At 38.4% G+C, this 20,958-nt stretch overlaps 1 protein-coding gene across 2 annotated transcripts in view; it reads left to right on the top strand.

The window, feature by feature from the left end:
- Nucleotides 1-17,457, top strand: part of clstn2a (calsyntenin 2a) — a 139,482-nt gene extending 122,025 nt beyond the window's left edge. For both annotated transcript variants that reach the window (XM_079347348.1, XM_079347347.1), the window contains exons 11-19: nt 4,385-4,547; nt 9,931-10,097; nt 10,653-10,801; nt 13,361-13,566; nt 13,738-13,905; nt 14,080-14,225; nt 14,310-14,430; nt 14,919-15,109; nt 15,256-17,457. In XM_079347348.1, coding sequence (XP_079203474.1) covers nt 4,385-4,547; nt 9,931-10,097; nt 10,653-10,801; nt 13,361-13,566; nt 13,738-13,905; nt 14,080-14,225; nt 14,310-14,430; nt 14,919-15,109; nt 15,256-15,465 — 1,521 coding nt within the window. In that variant the 3' untranslated portion in view covers nt 15,466-17,457. The remainder of the gene's footprint in view (nt 1-4,384; nt 4,548-9,930; nt 10,098-10,652; nt 10,802-13,360; nt 13,567-13,737; nt 13,906-14,079; nt 14,226-14,309; nt 14,431-14,918; nt 15,110-15,255) is intronic.
- The last annotated feature ends 3,501 nt before the right edge of the window (nt 17,458-20,958 follow it).

Here is a 20,958-nt window from a genome sequence, read left to right as displayed (position 1 = left end):
GCTCATTCTGTCATTCGTAGTTTGTGGATGTAGCGAAATATTTTGCTCCTTCATTGAACTGTAGCATTCAGCTGTAAAGGAAAATTGCTGTTGCCATTTTCCACATTTCTCTGAAAGCACATTATGTTTAATTTTTTTTGGCTTCAGAGGAAATGATTTTCTTCCACTAAATACTGTCCCTAGGTCATTCAGCGGAAGTTATTTGTGTATCCATAAAGAAGAAATACTTTAGAAGTGCCGGTGCAAAATATCCCTATGCTCTAAATTGGCACGTCATGTGTCCGTCCATGAACTAGTTTACAAAATAGCTAAAAACAGCTATTTTAAGGAAATGGAAGGGATGTATTTTGAAATGATGCATTTTGAAATGCATGTTTATTTGCAGGAACATAGCCTCAGAGTCTCTCTCTCTACTGCTACAGCTGTTTCTCTCTCTCTTTGGCTGTTATGGGATTCAGTTCATTGTAAACAGGCCTGCAGCCTGCTTGGGGACCTGCTCATTACAGTGTTTCATTGTCTTGTTGCAGAGGAGAAATGCTTTAAAATTACCCCCGACTGATGTCCCTTTAGACATGCAATATATACATAAACATGCTTGTGAAATGTATTTAAGTATACTGCTGTTGGTATGGACTAATGATCTGTGTGTGTCCATGTGTTGCCTGTGTGTGTGTTAGTAAATGTGGAGGTTAGATAAGTTTACACCGTCAGTATCGTTAGCAAATTGACTGCTGGATTGGATTCAGTGCTTTAACTGCAGTAGTCAAGCCCAGTCTCTGCACATAAATAACAATGCACTGCAAGCCACTCAATAACAAGGGGACTTGTGTCTTCGCCAACAATGTTTGTAATACTTACAATTTGTCGTGTGCATCATAAAAATATATGAAGTATCTTTGTTCATTGTCTGTCAGTTAGACACTAAGTGATCCAATTTACATTCACGCATTATAATCAAATAGAGAAGCATAGAAAAGTCTTTCTGGTAAAGAAAGTTAAACATGCAGTCACCCAGCATTTTAAAAGAACATGTAGAAATAGAGCAAACTGTTTGTTCATGTCATCTATTTCTGCTATGCCGTCCAGCCCTACTTATCAGCCAGCAGACACAAACACAGAGAAAATGAGGGGCAACAAGATAAAAGATCAATGGAGAAACAATCAGACTCTCTGTGTGGGAGAAATAATGTAGCTCACTTTGTTGTTGTCATATTTCCATACTGCCCCAGCTCCATGATAATCTGTCTTATGCTTTGGAAAGCTGGAAAGCTTTATAGCTTGTTTGTTTTTTCATTTCCCAAAGAGTCTTTAAACCTTGCGAGTTATGTAGCTCTAAAATTATCAGTGTCTGTCCATCAGTCAGTCATCGACTTCAGTAATGGTAATAAATATTTAAACACGTACTGAATGGATTGCAATAATATTTCTGCAGACGTTATTGATCTTTAGAGGAATATTCCCAATGACCTTGATGATTCCCTGATTTTTGTAAATATTAAAATGTCTACATAACTATGATGTATGATGAATGTTATACACATATTCACCTGCCAAATCAATCACATTCCTGCCGCCTTTTGTTGCTTAAAAGCTGTCCTGCAGATGGACAAGTGGAGCCTAACTATGTGAAATACTGATAACAAATCAGGGCAACAGCAAAAGGATGTCCAGTTTACATCAACCTTTAGACCCATTTTAGATCAATACATGTGTCACATAAAAAGAGACAATGGATGGATCAACAACATGAACTATGTGGCACACATTTGGTGACATTAAGAAAGCTTAAGGACAGACTCAGTTGCAAACATTCATTGTCGAGATACATCAAACCAACTCATTTGACTGGCGGGTCTTTTTCTGACAACAGTATGAAATAACCTGGACTAATCCATAAAAAGGGCAGCACAATCAATGTTTGCATCCAATTTGTCATTTCATCACTTATTAAATCCATGACAGCAGTTACTGCTATTTGCTGATGTCATGGATTTAGAAATGAAAGGAGATGTGTTGGTACGGCCTCACACAACTGCACGCATGGATGCAAATTGTGACTCCTGTTTTATATGTGATGTCAATTTTTCATGTTAGCAGCATTATTGTGGCCTGAGAGGATTGCAAGAAAAACGTCACACTTAACCAAGAGAGTTGTCAGACTCTAACGAATAGGGCTCATTGTTTTCATTGTATAATTTATTTAGTGACCTCAACAGGCAGCCTGGCGGTCAATCAACCAGCAGCTAAATGGAAGTGTCAGCTCATTCTGCCTGTTCAGACAAGTCTACATACAAATCACTGAAGTGAGATGATTAAACTAATACAAACACAGTCATTGTTAATAACACAGCAATGATTGGATAACTTCATCTGCGTACAGTAAAGGTAGGACATAAACCACTTTCTTTACGTTTGTTTGAAGTTTAGGCTATCCCTCCTCAGTTTGACCACTAAAGGATTTTCATTTTTACAATCACTTGGACCTGCACCAAAAGATGTTTATGTAGCACTAAAAGACTAAAGCTACAACCAGATGATTCCATCATATATTGTATTGTGAGCTTTTTCCTTTAATTCTTGTTACATGAGTACACAATCACGACAAAAGCATGGTAACTATCTATACTTATTCTGGTCTCTTGTGGGAGACGTGGTGTTGGGTATGAAGGGTATCTGTGGGTATTTTCATCTCTCACACTATTAAGTAAGACTCCCTGCTCAAAACTGAGCATCCCAGGGGGTTCCTACTTGCACTAACACGGGTCTCAACCCCATTAGTGCAAATAAAAGCTGGAATAAACCCTCTGTTTGTGTGTGTGGTATTTGTGTGTCTGTGTGGCCACTGAGCCTCAGAGAGAAATCTCAAAAAATGAAAATCTATCTGAATGTTCTATCCTTCCCTGCTGTTTTCTGTGCATTTCAAATAAGCAGATTTTCTCCTCTTCAGTGCAAATAAATTACTTAAAGCACTTTCAACTGAACCCTGCACACCAGACTTATTACAAGGGAAAAACAGATGGTGTGGCTATGAGAGCTAGAACAATAAAGTAAAGACTTATAAATCCTTAAAGGCTCCACCAAGGGGCTCAAGACATTAAAACTCTGGCTTTTACTTTTAAAGGAAGTACACTTGTTGTTTGAGTACAGAATATTTGCACGCATTCAAGCGCTGTGGTTCAGGTGCTTTATTATTAGACTGAAGTGTTGTTGCTTTCAGGATCCCATGCTGTGTTGAGTAGGTCATTAATCCTCCTATGGGCTAAACGGGTGAAAACAGGACTTATTTCTGTGTAGCTTCTCCACAACGTATTAAATCTAAACTATAACAGAATGTATTTCCTGCAGTCTTTCATGGATGCTTAAAGTGTGATAGTTTCTGTCTAACTTTTATCCATGATTACCTGTTAATCTTATTTATGAGTATCTGTGGACTATACAGAAACTATCCTAAGCCTTTGGCTGGTCAACAGTCAATCACAAATGCTGCTTACAATCTTATTAACATGATTCACGGTTTAAATGGCCAACAGGGTACATGGCCCAAACACGTTCTCAGGTGCACACAGTTGTAGGAAAATACCATAAAAAATGATCAACTCGGAACTTTTCTACATTTGTGAACAACGCAAACAACGCGTTTCGCCTGTAGCTTGCTCAGGTTGTTGGTCGAGCCTGAGGAAATTATAAGGGGAATTATTTCAAAAAGGATGAAAAGGGTAGGCAATAATATATACATCAATAATTTATACATTTATAGAAACAATCTGTGGGTCAGTTAATATTAATGAAAAAACAAATTGTATCCCAATAAGCCTTTTAAACAAAGCAGCATACATCTGTTCTCTAACTTGTAATTGAGACCATGGTGGAGAACTTGTGGGTGTGTTTGTGTTGGTAGAGAGTCGCGGAGAAAGAGAACAGTATGCGTGCTTTCAGGTTCCAGGAATAATCAAAGAGACTGAGGTCTTTCTATAGCTGTGTTTGTCACTCATCGTGGGCATTTAATGAACAGCTCATTAGACAGAAACCTCATTAGCCATCTGAAGACAGGGAGCAAATGATGCAGAGGTGAAAAGAGGAATTTGCTGCTTCTCTGTCATGAAAGGTAAAAACGGCGAAGAATGTTCAAGGATTCGCCTTCGGTCCCTGCTGCATGATTGCAGTAAACATCATCTTCATAATGACATAAACATGGGAAAAAACACTCCCAACCTAAATAAGACCCTTAAAAATCGACTCAGTTACAACACTAATGTGTTTTTAAAACTGCCCTCTTTCCATCTATATGAGAGCCTGGAATATTTTCTCAGTTGAATGCATAATAAGTGGACACATTAAGGAAAGTATTGCGGCTTAATGACATAAACTGCTCTCCCCTTCACAGATCTGTGACAAAGAATGGCACTATTATGTGATCAACGTTGAATTCCCTGCAGTCACTCTGTTCGTGGACGGTGTTACCTATGAGCCCTACCTGGTGACGGATGACTGGCCGATCCACACAGCAAAGATTGATACGCAGCTGACTGTGGGTGCTTGCTGGCAAGGTCAGTGAATCTGTGTGTGTTTGTGTGTCTAATATAAATACAGAGTAGCTTCAATGCAGATATTCTTTTGAAGCATTAAAGGGGCTGAAACCAGACAGGAAAAGGACACAGCTGCAATTACATTCGGGTGTTGGGCTTGTTTACAGCCACACTATAATCTGACACTTGTTTTATATGCAGCAGACTTTTCAGCAGGGTTCAGGTTCTGGTTTTTATTTGCTCCGCATTAAATGATGCAAACAGTTATTTATAGACCTATTTTTTAACAGAGGGACTAACATCAGTACATCATTTTTACCACCTCCTTTCAACCAGTGTAGTCCGTTTTACATGCAGACTGGTGGAAACCGCTTTACTGAGTGTAAAAGATTTCTGTTAATATAAATTAGAAACAAGCTTAAATAAAACACATTTAAAAAACGCCATCCGAGGATGTTGATTTTGCAAGAGCGGCTTCTGAATGTGCTGAAAATATAAAGAAAACCATTTTAGCTGTTTTACTGAAATGTGTTGCATGTTGTGTGTCGTAAAATTCAAGGTGAGGGACTCCTTTGCACGATTGATTTATTACTAAGGGGGACGCTTTTTTTTTCTCATCAACAATTTTGTTTAAATAAATGTCATTAAAATCTACTTTTGTAACACACACACATAGACAAAAGCAACATATGACAAACTGCATCAACAAAGAGGCTCAGCAGGCTCAAAAGATGTGGAAAATTACATTTAAAGCACAGAGAGAGAGAGAGAGTACAGCACGAGTCATCGTGTTAAGATAAATAAAGAGATTAAGATTTATGCCCTGGGGCTGCGAGTATTTTTCTTTGAAATGGAGAGGAGCTCGCTAAGTGGGTATCAAACCGGAATTCTGTGTGTCAGTTCCAGCAGCAGAGAACAAGAGCGGGTAGAGATCACATTTGAATGAGCAAGAGCTACCCTGCTCCCATGTTTATGACTTGAATAATTACTCAAAAGTGCCTTATGGGAGGGCAGAATGAGGCAGGAGTGATCCGTTCTGCAGCTTGCCTAAATCATAACACCCGCCAGCATCATCCAAAGCTCCAATCCTGAGGACATTTGGGTTCCCGTTTAAATGGGTTCCCTACTGCAAATGGTCTTTTTGTCGTCATCATTTTCTTCCTCAGCATCACAGAGCCTTCTCTTTCTGCCTCTTTCCATGAATCTGTGATTGTGAGAGAAGGCCCTGAAGGAGGGATTAGTGAGAGTGAATGGAGGACAAGTTTGCCAGCTATTACATCCCAATGAAGCCGCTTTAAGCTTCACTAAGCCGCAACTGATAACTTTGCAGGCCATTAGTGAGCAAGATTGCCTTTCAGCCTCTCATTTCTCCTTCCCCTCTTTTCACCACAATCAACAGCATAATGATGCGACATGTGGAATGAAAGACATTCAGACTGTACTTTCACTGCCCTGAGAGCAGAAAAGTGTGAAAAATGTGTCGTCACTATATAAGGTTAACAAAAAATATGCTCATTGTTTTTCAGCAGTTTTCTGCAGCCATCAGCTGTTCTTGAGTTTTGATGTACAGCGATCTTTTTCCCCATCTTGTTTTTTCTGTGCAACAGGAGAGTGGTTGGGCAATTTTAAAGCAACTCTCACAGCACACAGTATACACAACACACTGAGCACAGAGGAGGCAGAAAGAGCCTCAGGTGATATTGTTTAGATAATGAGAGTCATCAGTCAACACATACCATCAGTAAGTGTTAACTATGCAGCTGAAGTGGTAACAACATGTGCTGCGTCAGTATTTTTTAAGCACACATTCAAGTGAGAAAATGACGATCATATTGGATATCACAATGTACTACAAGCATAACAGGTTTTTGGCTCTTTTCTTTGTGGTTTGCTTCCTGTTTGTTAATTTCTTAATGTAAGATCTGCAGACAACACGAGACCGCTCCCCTTCATCTTCTTCTTCTGTACTTGTACTCATGTCTCTCTTTAATGGATCTGTAAAAATACATATGCCGACTACTCTAAAAATATTAGTTTGCACTTTGCCACTTAATCACAAAGATGTTCTTTGAATAGAAATGATTTAACAATGCCTTAGTCAGAGAGATGCAGGAGGAGACTAAAGGGCATGATAATGAAGACTTTTTCTGCATTCACACAGACAGTGCCTTTATTTTCTCTCTCACTGTGCTTCTTCTTACAGCTCTTGTCATCACAAACATCCTGTTTACCTTGTTTCTTTCTAACGCATGGTCAAATACAAAAAAAAAAAAAAAAACAGAACAAGACTGATGTTATTTATTCACACTATTTATTGTTATGCCACGTTGGAGCACACAGCGTCTAATTGACACAGTGAGGGTTTTTTTTAGTCTTAATGAAACCAAAGAGCTTTACAATCATGTTTTTTTATTTTATATGTGCAAGTTTGACGTAAGACAGCAGCTGCAATCTTACTGAAGAAGTAGCCTTAGCTGTACTTTAGTAGATCTTTTGTTTGATCAGGAACCCACAAACATCAAAGACAAAACATTTATAAAGAAGGTGTAGATTTTTCTTTATTTTGGCTATTCGCAAAGTAGACACCCACAGATTAATTCTGCTGGGCTAAAGCCACAGAAAAATTCCACAGACTGAGGTTGTGCAAAAAAAAAGTCTCTTAAATGTGTAAATATGATGCTCAAAAACAGGTGAAACAGAACTTTATTTGTGGCATTTTAGCCCAGTGGAATTGTGTGAAGGTATCTCTTCTAGATCTCCTCTCCAGTACCAGCGTGACCAAGTGTGACTTCTTTGATGCCCTCAGTAGGCGCAGTCTCACACCTCCTGACTTACTTTGGGCTGCCACTTGGACTTACATGTATGTTTTGCAAGAGCTACGAATGCATTTCAGTGATCAGTTAATGACCAAGCTTAACAACATAATCCCTATTTTCAATATGTTGTTGCTGTCGTCGTGATCAGATATGAACATTTTCTCTGTTAAGTTCAGTAATAATAATTCTGCAAGGCAGGACCTTTGAACTCTAGCAGTGAACAGTCAGCAGTCAAGATTGAGGAAATTTGGATGAGAAAAGCCCGACTTGCATACACTTCACAGTGTTTCTAAACATGAGGCACAGTTGATCCAGAAATAAAACATGCAAACTTCCCATCATAGTCCAGCTTTTTGTGATCATAAGTGTGCATAACATTTCTACAATTCACTTAGCAGACACTTTAATCCATCAGAGAGTGAGTACAGCACAAGTAAGGATCATCAATCAACGCATTTCACATTTTGTTTTTTGTCCTTTCATTAGACATAGCTTAAGAACCCTCCACAAATAGTTTAATTGTTTGAAATGAATGTTATTTATGCTATTTTGCTATTTTAAGCATGCAAAATCCTATGATGTTGGACAGGGTAATGGGAAATGATGTTGATGATTTTGTTTCCATTGTTCCCAATGAGTCTTGGGTCAGTATTATCACCCTCCTCACCTCTCTGGGAAGAATAGGAACATCTTAAATGCAAAAAAATGCAATTGGACAAAAATGTTGGAAATATCTTTGAATAGAGACATGTTTCAAATGTAGCAATTCAACAATGAATGTAGGGAAAGTATTACTGAACTGTAAAGTCACCTTTTGTACAATGTAATGTAAAGTACAGTTTGTATGACCTTGCATGCTGAAGACAGACTTTGTTTTCACTGTTGCAGCATCCTTTCACTCAGCTCTGTATGGCTTCACCTCTGCATGATCCACACTAACAGAACTGTGAGAATTAGTTTATTCAGTCTTATACTGGCAGCTTCTGTTCACAATAGTATCTGCTGTTTCTGTCTGTCATTCTCCCTCAGTCTCACTGTTCTCAAAAGTTCAGTACAAGGAGAATTGGCAGTCTGTATTACAGTATGTGGGTTAGTCACAACAAACAACAAGATCATTAAGTCACCATTTAGCCACTTTGAAGAAACATGTATTCAGTTTGACAGCAGAGAACAGCAGGTCATTGTTGGTAGGCTCATTGGTACAAACAATGATGCAAATATGAATACTTTGGGTTTAGAAGGACCTGGGAAAAACACTGAATTAATGAGGCCTGCTTATGAACAAAAATATCAAAGTATATCAAAAGTACGATATAGTGATCATTGATTATTCCTTTTAAAAGCAAATATAAAGTGAACAGAAATGCTCAATACAACATACTATGTGAACTTCAAAAATACATTCATTTGAGGATCATGAAAATGTTCAATTGCAAGAAGTAACTTTCAATTAAATCCTTATGTTATCTCTACATTACACTGGATGTATTTTCTATGACAAATAAACAATATGGTGAGTATTAGCACTTAGAGGTGCAAAATAAAACACTCGGCTGGTTCTCCAGAAAATCTGGTGCTATGTTTCAAAAATAGAAGATGTGAGTGTTTGGCAGAATTTGTGATGGAGCTGACCCTACGATGCAGTGCGCTTATATGATACTCTCTCACAAACACAAAGACACGTATACCAACTGTGTTACACTAGAGGTTCCATTTATTTTGCATGAAAGGATGTTTCTTCGCCTCTCTGTGGAAGCTGCAGAACTTTTCAGGTCAAGCACACATTATATCCGTCAAAGTCATAAATCAAATCCAATGCATAAAGCTGACAGGAAGTGTCAAAATATCTACAGGGTTTCCAGGTGTGGAAGTTTATTATAATATATGTGTGTGAGTGCTGCAGACTCAGTCATATTTATGTGATGGCACTAATTCTTAAGTGGCTTTTTGTGTTGGTTCAGCTATATCACACAACACCTGCTCCCTTCTTTAAATATATGCTTTTTGAACATTAGATTTCAAACAATTACTGTTTGTCTATAAAAATGCTGCGAGACGTGATACAGCTGTCACAACACAATCTTAGTTTTAGTGACATTCAGTTACATTTAAAGCCTGGCTAAACTGATGTTCAGAGTGGTTTCAATGTTTCTCTTCCCTCTGCTGTGGACGTGGGAAAATAACCTCTAAATTCTTTATTGCCGGCCTTCCATTGGTTCTTGTAAGCTTTTTGTGAAGCAGATTCTCTGATGTTATTTTCAGCAAACTGTGTGTACCTCTCTCTTGGAAGCATTCATAATACATGTTGTGTCTTTAGTCTCTGCAAAAACAGGTTAAATCTCCAAAGCATGACTCTTCATCCAGGCAGGGAAAATTAAACAATTTCGAGTTATAGGAGGTTAAGAGGAGGCAAAAATCAAAAGCAGACATTCAGGAGAGCTGAAGCGAAACAAGAAAGTGGATCAGCTTGAGAGAGGGAGTACAAAAGGCAGGAGAGAGGTCATTACAGTCAATAAAACACCAGCTGGTAGCAGCCCAGTAGACAATCATGCAGGTATGAATGAAACTGCCTTCTCCTGTTCCTTTAGGTGGTGAAGTCGCGACCCCGAGATTTACCCAGTATTTTCACGGCAGCCTGTCAGGTCTGACAATCCGACCGGGCCGCATTGAAACCCAGAAGGTTATCTCTTGTTTGCAGGCGTGCAAAGAAGGTCTGGATATCAACTCACTGGAGAGCCTTGCTAAGGACATCAAGGTTTGTGTGGAAAATTACAGATAATGTTTCTTTGACGGCAAAATGTACACCTAGACACTCAATGGTTGGTTGATCACTAACTGTTAACCTAATTTTCAATAACTACAGGAGGATTTAGTAAGTGTTATTTCCATATTAGTCACATGTTCGTGGATATTAAAGAATGCAATAGTGCAATAACAAACAGCCATGAGCACACATTTCCTACTAAAGCCAAGACATGAATAATTGAGTCATTAAAGTACAACATAACTTAATCCACGGTGTGTTTTTACTATAACCGTATAATACAAAACTTCAAATATGCAATACCATGTTCAACTTACAATGTGTTAAATGTGCAATACTTCAAATGCAACAATTGCTCTCTGGTGCTGCTCTTTGATTGATTGTTTACGCACTATGGCACCTTGTGTTTCATTCCTTTGCTGCTGTTTGACACTTGAAAATGTCCCCATTGTGGGCTCAATAAAGGCTTTTCCAATCTTATCCTGTTTGTATTTGTGTCTCCAGACTTCCATACTAGGGTGTAAACTGTTTTGTATTTGTTTTCAGTTCCACTTTAACCCAGCTCAGTCTGTGCTGGTGGTGGAGGGAGAGGATGTGGACAGCATCAATACAGCTATGACAAAAGTGTCCTATATCAACTCTCGCCAGTTCCCCACGCCAGGGCTCAGACGTGTGCACATCACCACCTCAGTGCAGTAAGTGCTAATTTACTTGGTGGATGATTTTTTTTTTTTTTACACTAGATTTTTTTTTCTCTGATATTGCACCAGTTTGTAAGACTTCCCGATGTTCTGTTTCAGTCATACCTTGATTAGAATCAGGGACCTTGAAGTTTACTATGTAAATGAAGTTGCCAATAATGTGAGCAGCTACTAAGTGAAGAATATTGCCAATAAACTGTCGTTAGTTATCAGTATTTAGAAACATAGTATTTTAAATTTTAGCTTCTCCACAGAAAACACCATTAATTGTTTCATCCTGCTGGAAATAGAGCAACAGTGGAAAGACGTTTTTTAGTCTCCATTGTTTTATATAATTCTTAAAACTTAAGAAAAAAACTTTTAAGAGGACATATTATTCCCCTTTTTCACCTTTTCAAACAGTCCCCTGCGGTCTAAATGAAACATCGGTGCTGTGCTTTGGTCAAAATACTGTATAACATGAATCAAGCACCAGAGGAGGTTTGTGAACTTTGACTGCATGTGTGACTTTAGTGCATTTGTGTGCTCAAGTTTGTAGAGTGTGTACTTATACGATGCATGTGTGTCTGAATGTGTATACTTAATGTGTCTGCTCCCGTCTCTGCACTCAGCCAGAGTCTGTTCATTTGTCGAGCAGGCAGGTCAGATCAGCTTAGACGTGCGCGGGTCGATAAAGTGAAGCGAGCTCTGACTCTGAAAAACACTTCAGCACTCCCCTCCAGATAAAGACAGATAGACCCGCCTTTACACCCAGCAGAGAAATTCAATCTGTTGTGTGTGGAGTCAAAAAATAATAATACTTACTCCATTTACGCATTGTTGATGTTTTCAGCATTGTTCTCTTAGTGTTGCATTGTTTTAATGCGCCTGATAGTAGCAGGAGGAGTTCACTGATTATTATCAGCACTTCAGTAATCACAGGGTCAGTGTTATTCAATCAGGCCGGGATTACACTAACATCTGTCTCTTATGTATTTCACTTCTTTTCTAAAGTAGTATTTTTACATTTAAAGATTTATTCCTGTAAGAGTGAAAGTGGAGTTCATGTTACTCAATCTTTAAAGTGATGCTTCACTTTATTGCAACATTTTAGTATTTTAAACGTATCCGTGCAAGGTTGTTTTATCCTGAAATGTTACATAAGGACTCTTTTGTAGAAGGGATGATTCAGTTTGAATCAACCTTGCTGATTCATATTTAAAGAAGTGTTAACTTTTTGAAATACAGAAAAGATGCGTCTTTGTCAGTGTTTAAATAAGCTGAGGTAAGAATATCTACAGTCACTACGAGCAATGTCTTTTATGAAATAGCCCACACTTACTCTGTATGCATTTCACTCTTCAATAAAGGGGAGTAAAAGAAAATGGTCACCAAATAATGTCAGGCTCCATTAAATAACATTCTCATCAACATTTTCTCTGCATGACTTAGAACAAGACAATTCCTTTTAGGAAAACCTTTGGGAGAGATAATGGTAAATAAAGAGAATCATTTTCACACAGTGGGGGAACTTTTATTTTCTGCAACTTATTTGATATAAATTACATGATGTAAAAACATTTTGAATATGTAGTTTTGTTTAGAAACTAGAAAGTAGTATTTATGCTTTTTTAAAAATTTGTTAGGGACATCGTATATGAACAGCTTTAATAATTACAGCTGTAAAAGATGCCAGATTACAGCAGAAGTGCTAGTTTCCATCTGCTGTCCCTTGGCAGGAAACAGAGAAATACAAATTACAAATAAATACGAATAAAAGGCACAAGTGACAAAAGACACTCCAGATCAATACAATTAGAAGATAGGAACTTAATTAGCACGTATGGCTACATATATTTCAAACCAATAGAATGTTGTGATAAGGGAATTCAAAGAAATAAAATATTCACCACCGGTTTTCTTCAAAAAAACTGGGGAAGTGGTTTTGATGATCATTCTGTACTGGGTAAAGATGAAGTCATGCGCCACATCCAATGCCACTATAATCCCTTAAAACAGAAACATGAGCATGCACTATCCTGGAAGGTTTAACAACACTTGAATCAGAATCTACTGTAACCTCGGAAAGCATATAGTGCTCTGTTTCTTAGCCACTTTCAATGCAATCTAATCAGGGACAACCATGGACTCCCAATGTGTGAGCGTAGTTTAGTTTTCTCCATACAGCTTAGCAGGGGTGTATCTTATTAAACCGTAACTTGAATTGCTTCCCATGACAGGATGTTCATCCTGTGTTGTGTTGATAAAAGATTCTCCTTTCAGAATATTCACAGTATGCAAATCACACAAACAAAAAGATTTACTATGATTATTATTTCCCCTTATAAGTAACAAATCTAAATTGACACCAGTACATGCAGTTCAACACAAATCAACAGCGAAGTGACACTGATACTGTTCTTGTGTCTATCTGTGTGTTTGTGTACGCACGTGTGTGTGTGTGTGTGTGTGTGTGTGTGTGTGTGTGTGTGTGTGTGTGTGTGTGTGTGTGTGTGTGTGTGTGTGTGTGTGTGTGTGTGTGTGTGTGTGTGTGTGTGTGTGTGTGTGTGTCAGGTGTTTCGGGGACGACACATGTCTCTCCGTTCCAGACATCAAGTCAGTCGTCATGGTCCTGCCACCCAGTGAACCGAGAATCACCATCGTAGGATCTAATCGACTCGTCAGGCCTGCTGGTGACCTGCGGGGCCCGCTGGGTGTGGCCCCCTTCAAGGAACTTCACATCACCAGCACAGTGATGAAGGGAGACAGCTTTGGTGGCTGTGAGTGAACGGGGTGTTACTAACATGTTCTCGTGTCAGGCCAGCCTTGCAATGTTTTAGTCTATATCACGGAACACGTTTTTTTATTTCCCTTAACTCTGTATGCAACAAATATTCGTAAGCTTTAAGTTTTTTGTTTTTTTCTCCCCACCTATGAATTGTTGTCCCCAGCTCGCAGACCAGGTGTGACGGAGGTGATGCATAACCTGGACTACTGCGATGTGCTGGTCATTGGGGAAGAGCTCAATCCTGAGCGAGAGAGTCTGGAGATTCATCACAGTGCTTTGCTGGGAAAACACCTGGATGCCACCAACTCCACCTCTGGAATATCTATATACGGTAGGAAGGCATGATAAATGTTACTGATGCCCCATTGCCTTTTCTACATTACTAAGATTAACATCCACACTCTGGAGAAGTCTCTGAAAAGGACTCCTGTCATAATCTATCAGACTTATAAACACAGTGCTTTAGAGGTATTTTATGTACAACATGTTTTTCCTGTGTAACAAGGTGTGGACTCCATGGTCCACTATGAGCAGGCGCTCAGACAGCTGCGCTATAGGAACTGGCGTCCTTCCACCTTAAGCGACAGAAGATTTAGACTCACCTGCTCCGAACTCAACGGACGTTACACAAGCAACGAGTTCAATTTGGAGGTCAGTTTGACATCTTTTTTTTTCTCTTCTCTGTCTTACTTTTTTAAGTCTTTATACCACACTCGGTTTGTCTTGTCACTGCAGGTCAGCGTTCTGCACCGGTCAGCACCTGTGGAACATGTCAATCACATGGCTGCTCAACCTCAGTACATGAGACCTGTCCATCACCCGTTCATGATACACACTCTTAACTCACACATGTCAGGTACCCACCGAATGTAACAAACATGTATCTTCTGCTCAAAATGTAGTGATGGAGGGATGGGGCAGATTAGTGTTTTATTCCTGGCTGATATTATTACGTCCATAAATCTCAGTTAGGTCTAGTACAGTAAGTACTGGTAAGGCTTTTAAACTAGGCATTCAACATAAGGAACTACATTGTAGATGTATGATTTAAATGAGTCATATTAGTATACAGGTATGAAGTGCGATATAGAAGAGAGTCTATTGAGTATAATCAGTTTTCCTGGTATTATACAATACTTTTGTTGTAATGTATCCTGTGTTAAGATAAGATAATCCTTTATTCATCTGTTATAACTGGAGATTGTTATGCATCCTTGGTTGTATTATATTAATGCATATTAATTGAACAAGTTTAAAACATGCATAAGATAACACAATTTAATACAAAACAACAAGTTACAAGTTAATGTGTTTTTTTTCCTCTTTTTTCTTCTTCTCCTCCAGGAGCAGCCCCTCCAGCAGCGACAGTAGTAATTGTTGTCTGTATCGCCGCACTAGTGGTTATTGTAGTAATTGGCGTTTACAGGATCCATGCCACACATCAGGAAGGGTCCAGAGAGGATGAAGACAGCATCAAAGATCCTGAGGAAGACTGGAACAACTCTGCACTCACCATTACCATCAATCCCATGGAGGTTTGAAGATTTCAATTAGAATCCTTGTCTTTTTGTGCTGCTTTAGTATACCAAAGGTTAATCAGTTTAAAGAGAAGAGGACGTGGAAGGAGAGAAGAAAAGTGGATCTGTGTGGTCTTTTTTTGAATCATGTTTTTGTGTTCTAGAATGTACAAGGAGCTCAGGCGCTTGATGAAGAAGTAAAAGAAGAACAACAGGAGGAGGAGGAAGAAGAAGAGGAGGAGGAACAAGTGGGAGGAATGACATGTGCTGAGTCAGACAACAGTGATGAAGATGAAGAGGAGGAAAAAGAGGAGGTGAAAAAGAGGAAGCATAAGGGAAAACTCATGTGGGACAGTGCATCCATGACATACTGACAGAATATGCAAACACATTATCAAAAAAATCTGCACTTATGAACAAACACTCTAACATGATATTATCAACAAAAACACACACACACACACACACACACACACACACACACCTTTCAATCAGACATGTTTGCAAGCTCACCACAAGTACACACACGAAGCTCTGAAAAAAATCTTTACAATCGGTTGCTGGAAAAAAAAACATTCTGAAACTGCTCATGTTGTCATTATTAAGTAAATGTCTCCCTCTGCTGGACAAAGTCAGAACTACATACTCATCTGTATTACAACAGCTCTGGCAAACATTTATCTGTTCATCCATTATTATTCATATCATACAGTTTAGTCAAGTCAATAAATCAAAATATAAATGGTAAATGTTAAAGACGCACAGTTTCTTAGTGTATGTGCAGAATTGGCTCAAACTTAGCAAATAGTTTCTCACATTGACACAAAGATGTGAACTTTTATCTGAACCTTTAAACACTTGTCTCAGATTACTTTTGTATTTGTTTTGTTTTAATAAAAGATCTACATTACGAAAGATTGCTAAAAACAATTGCATCCATACACATCTATTAGTTAATGTATTCATACAATAATTCTGAAGTAATGTAAGTGTAACATAACTGTACTTTCACTCGGTGTATGTCCTCTATTGTCGTCTCTCTCATTCTGAGTTTCTCCATATACTTCACAGTGCTGTACTTGCCTGGACGCTGAAGAGATATGACATTGCTCGTAGATCTGTTGTCTCTTGTCATAAACCTTTCAGATTAGTCTTGATTTATGTACATATCAGGTATGGTAACAGTTTAATATCGTCCATCTTTGGTCTCTCAAAAGTATTTTAAAACTAAGATGATCGTTGCTCCATAACCCAATGAACTAATTCAGTGGATTCATGTTAAAATACATGTGAGACACTTCTGCACAACATCTGTCTGTGTAGCACATCATACTGTGGCCTATTGTAGCCTGCACTGTTTCTGGTCCGATCAGTTAATTTTATAGGTTTTTTTTATCAGATGAAGTCATAGAAAAAGTTAGTTTTTTTCCATCAAGGTAAATGGAGCCCTATTTAAGAAAAAGAAAAGTGCAGTATAATAAAAAAGTAACACAGGGAGATATATATTAGTGGTAAAAAAATACTTTATCTACCAAAAACTCTGCATCCTACTCTTCTCCTAATGCAGCTCAGTACTATCCCCATCTCTTGACAGAGGTTGAAACAGACTGTGACTACAATCTTACAGTCAAATTTAAGACAGACACCTAGAGCTGTGGGTTCTTGACCATTTTAACGTTATTATGCTTTGAATTATCCGTAGATAAAGACTAGAATTGGTCTATTGAGTTCAGCTCATCAGGACATTTGACAAAATCAATACAAACTCCAGGGGCCTTGTTATTTCATGAGTGAACTGAACTTCTTGTCAAATTGGCAAAGTGACCCTTTAAAGAAAGGTGAGCACACGCAGAGCTCCCCTGTGTTACAAAGTCATCAGGAGGAATAATAAATCATCCATTAATAATAAATAAACCTCGAACCATCTTAATTGCAGATTAAATTGAGCTGGTTCAGACAGTTCCACGAGTTTGTCCTCATACAAACAAGTGTTCCCTTTTCAACTCAGAGAAATCCCCTCTCACCTGTTCATATCCATACAGCATCAGTGACTGATACATCTCCTGTTCAGCTCCTCCCCCTCCCTCTGTTGGCCTTTGACCTTCTGTGATCGTGATGTCATCATTGTGAAACAACTGCCTTGTTTCCCTCGTCAACCTTTGTCAAATTGTGCTTCAGAAAGTTTAAAGAGAAAAAAAAGATTCTTTTACATATAAAAACAAACCCTGTAAAAATGTTCAAGACAGTTATTTTATATATATGTTTCTTTTTCTTTTTGTAAACAAACAGTCGGGATATCTCTGTCTTTAGTGGTCATCCCACTGCTCTCTGTATATTGACCAATAAAGACTTGTTTTAGACTCGAAGCCACTATCTGTCTTCTTTGTGCACAAAACAATATCAAAGTTGGCAACTCTGCGTGCATTCACAACATGTTGGAGAATGCTGACTCAGTGTTTTATGTGTTTACATAATAAACGCACACAGGTAAAGATCAATGTGAGCACAAAGAAGGGAAAAGTGTACATTTTAGAGTGTCACAAATTTATCAAATAGCTTCTCGAGACAAATACTGCAGGATTGCAAGTTTACGTAACAACATTTAGTTCTCAAGTCATTACCTTTAAATTGGTGACAAAAGGAATTAAGCAACACTACTGTATGTGTGCAAGCGTGAGATCTGTGACAGATTAAATGATAAAAGAATAATATAGTGAGATGGTGGAAATCAACATAATGAAAACTTTTATTTACAATTTCTCCTGATTTGCTATTTAGTTTAAAGTTTTGGATCAGTGGCCTATTGTGTGGGTGCTGAAGGTTCCTCATGAAGTCTGTAGGGACTTGGGTTGGAAACTGGAAGGTTGCCGGTTCAAGTCCCGGTGCTGACCAAAAATACAGAACTTGTTCTGGTTGCTAGGGTACTGCCGAGGTACCCTTGAGTAAGGCGCCGAAACCTAACACCACTCTGGTGTGCTCCCTGCATAGCAAAGCAGCCGCAGTCTGACATCTCTCCACTAATGCATGTCCACCTGTTTGTGCATGTGTGTGACTCGGACTTATGTGTGTGAGAAGCATGTCCCTAAAATAACAGAGTGTAAAACCTCAATTTCTCGCAGAGATTTATAAAATAATTCAAAAACAATAATTCAGTCTTGAAGTCATACATGTGCTTATGTAATTCATGATTCTGTGCCCAGTGCTACATTTTGTTCACGTGGAGTGTCAGCCAAAGTTATGAGACTATATTGTCTGTGATGACTTCAGTCTCTGGGCAGGAATGATTAAAAAAAGAGGAAGAAGACAGGATCAGACCCACAGAGTAAAACAGCTAACAAATGTGTTTATAAAAACTATAGTGCATTATTCAAAGAGAGATCTGCGTTTTCTTGTAATGTACTGAATGCTGTGGTAAAATACACACTGACACGTTTGATGATGTAACAGTTTGCAACAGTTTGGCCAACAGAGCCTTAAAGAAACAAGGCCACTGTGGGTGTCTGGATCGTTTATCAGAGTGATGTGGGTGGTTTGAGGAAAACAACAAGCATGGTGAAGTCTGTCACAGATAAATAAATATCATTTATTTGATCATCAAGAGGAAGATAAGAGATTAAACAGGAGTGAAAGAGACCTACTTTTTGGATAACAGGCCTTGTTTCAGAACGCATGATCATCAGAGACAAACAGGGCTCAAGTTGAATTTTTAAATAATCATCGTTCCATAATAAAGTTAGGAAAATGTGTTTGTTGCTCTCATGTTTTAGCTCGTATAAGACAATATCAATTTCATCTTTGAGTTATTGGCGATTGTTCAATTATTTTTTGTTGCTGAATCCTGCTGTTGGAATGATCACGAGTTGCATCCACTGCATCACATTTCTAAAATGAAACAAACGTTCTGTTATTCAAGTCTGGTTACAGTGTTTTTAAAAAGTCATCTTGAGTGTTTTTGACACAATGATATTTAAGTTTCTGTGTTTCTTCAAAGGCAGATTGCAAAGCAGGCGACCTGGAGCAGGTCCTCACTCCCAACTCTCTCTCTCCTCGATGTTCCACCCTATCTACTGTCATCATAAAATGTAGCCTTTAAAAAAAATGTAAAGGGAAGAACACACAATCATGTGAAGAAAAACAAAAATAGAGGGCATATCTTTAGAGAATATGCAAACTGTACTTTATTTGAACATGTGTATTTCATATGCCACAAGAAACAATGTCGAGTCTAATGCATTGATTTTATGCATTTGCTGTTTTTAAGACATCAGTTGAAGAATCTTTAAGTTAAAACACAAGTATGAAAAATACCTGCATTTGTGTAATCCTCAGTGTCTGTATTTTCAATCGATGGAACAAAGCCTTTAATTGACCGTCTTTTATCGTTGGGTGTTTGTGAAGATAGTGTGAAGCAGCTTCGCTCTGGCCTCCTGCTCCCACACTGCTGACTCTTCACTCTGACGCTCCCTGAGGATGAAAAAAAAAAACAATCAGCTAATTAGTAGCTTAATTTGCCTTTTTAACTGATGAGCTCCACATGTTCGATCACCCTCTAAAGAACCCACGCTACACAAAACTACACACAGACTCAGGAGGACTAGTAAGTTTGACTTTTTTATGTCCTTTCTTCTCTTATAATCTTGGAATTGGATTTACGGTACGTTTTTTTTTTTACCACAGAAAGTTGATCAGAGAGATAAGTGTTGACTCCTTTTCAACTTGAATGTTAGTACACTCTTCAGTAAACCTTTCAGATCTCAGGTATGATATTTCAGATGGTTGGTTGGTTATTGTATTAATCATTAACTGATCTCTGTATTCTGACCTTTGACTCTTCGCTTTTTAATTTTTAAGTCACACCATATCGACAAAATGTGAGCAGCATGAACGATATTTTGCTGGTTACTAATGACTTTGGTATTTGAATGGTGCTTTTGGCAGTCATCAAATCTATAAATTATATAAGAGTTTTTGTGTTAAGTTAGAGTAAAAGACAGAAATGAGATTATTTTGAACACAGTTAAATAAAAAACTTCCTAGTCAATACTTTCCTCTTCATGTTACTTTGACAGTCAGTGAACTGTGTCCTGTTTGCTAGATTGTTGGATGACGGTGCTGTTGATGATGCTGTGTAAAATCTGTTTTTAGCACATAATTGTGTTACATAAGTCCATGATAAGTATACAGTGTATGTTACAACCCTCATTAGCTTTTATAGCTTTAAATCACATTGTTGCCGTGACAAGATCTTTGATGCATTTATTTCTTAAATGGCAAACAGCTCTTATTGGGAGCAGTTAGGACAATCTAATTCAACCCACAGTAGGCTCTTTGCAGACTGTTGTGTCTAAATTACACCTTTGTGGCCAGCTGTTTGGGATAATAAAACAGATAAAGCTTTAGATGATCGGACAGCTTTTAGACATAAATTGTGTGTGTAAATCCATCCGAGATGCAGGAGCTTCATTACACGGTCTGTCTGCAATTGATCTCTCACATATCACTCTACTGTGTGTGTGTGTGTGTGTGTGTGTGTGTGTGTGTGTGTGTGGACCTAATGAGTGTAATCCCACATTGTGCAGAGGAAACAAGAACTCTAGGTCCACATCAGGTCTCTTCTCATGTCTTTTTCTCCTATATGCAGACCCCTGCAGTTTTGACGTGTTGTCTTTCAAAGTGTCAATATCTTCCTTGCTGAGTGTGAGCTGTATTTACAGCTGCAGCAGCTGATGAGCCAAGCATAGCACTTTCTTTCCTGAGCAAGAAACTGCACACTTGACAATCAGGAGAGCTTACAGCCAAATACTTTACAGCCCTATATCCTTGCCAAGGTGTCCCTCAGTATATTAAAGGCTCCTCAGGCACATTTA

This window comes from Symphodus melops, assembly GCF_947650265.1.
Source record: "Symphodus melops genome assembly, chromosome: 7".
Taxonomy (NCBI): Eukaryota; Metazoa; Chordata; class Actinopteri; order Labriformes; family Labridae; genus Symphodus; species Symphodus melops.
Note: the sequence above shows the minus strand (reverse complement) of the source record. Positions and strands in the feature narration are given on the sequence as shown.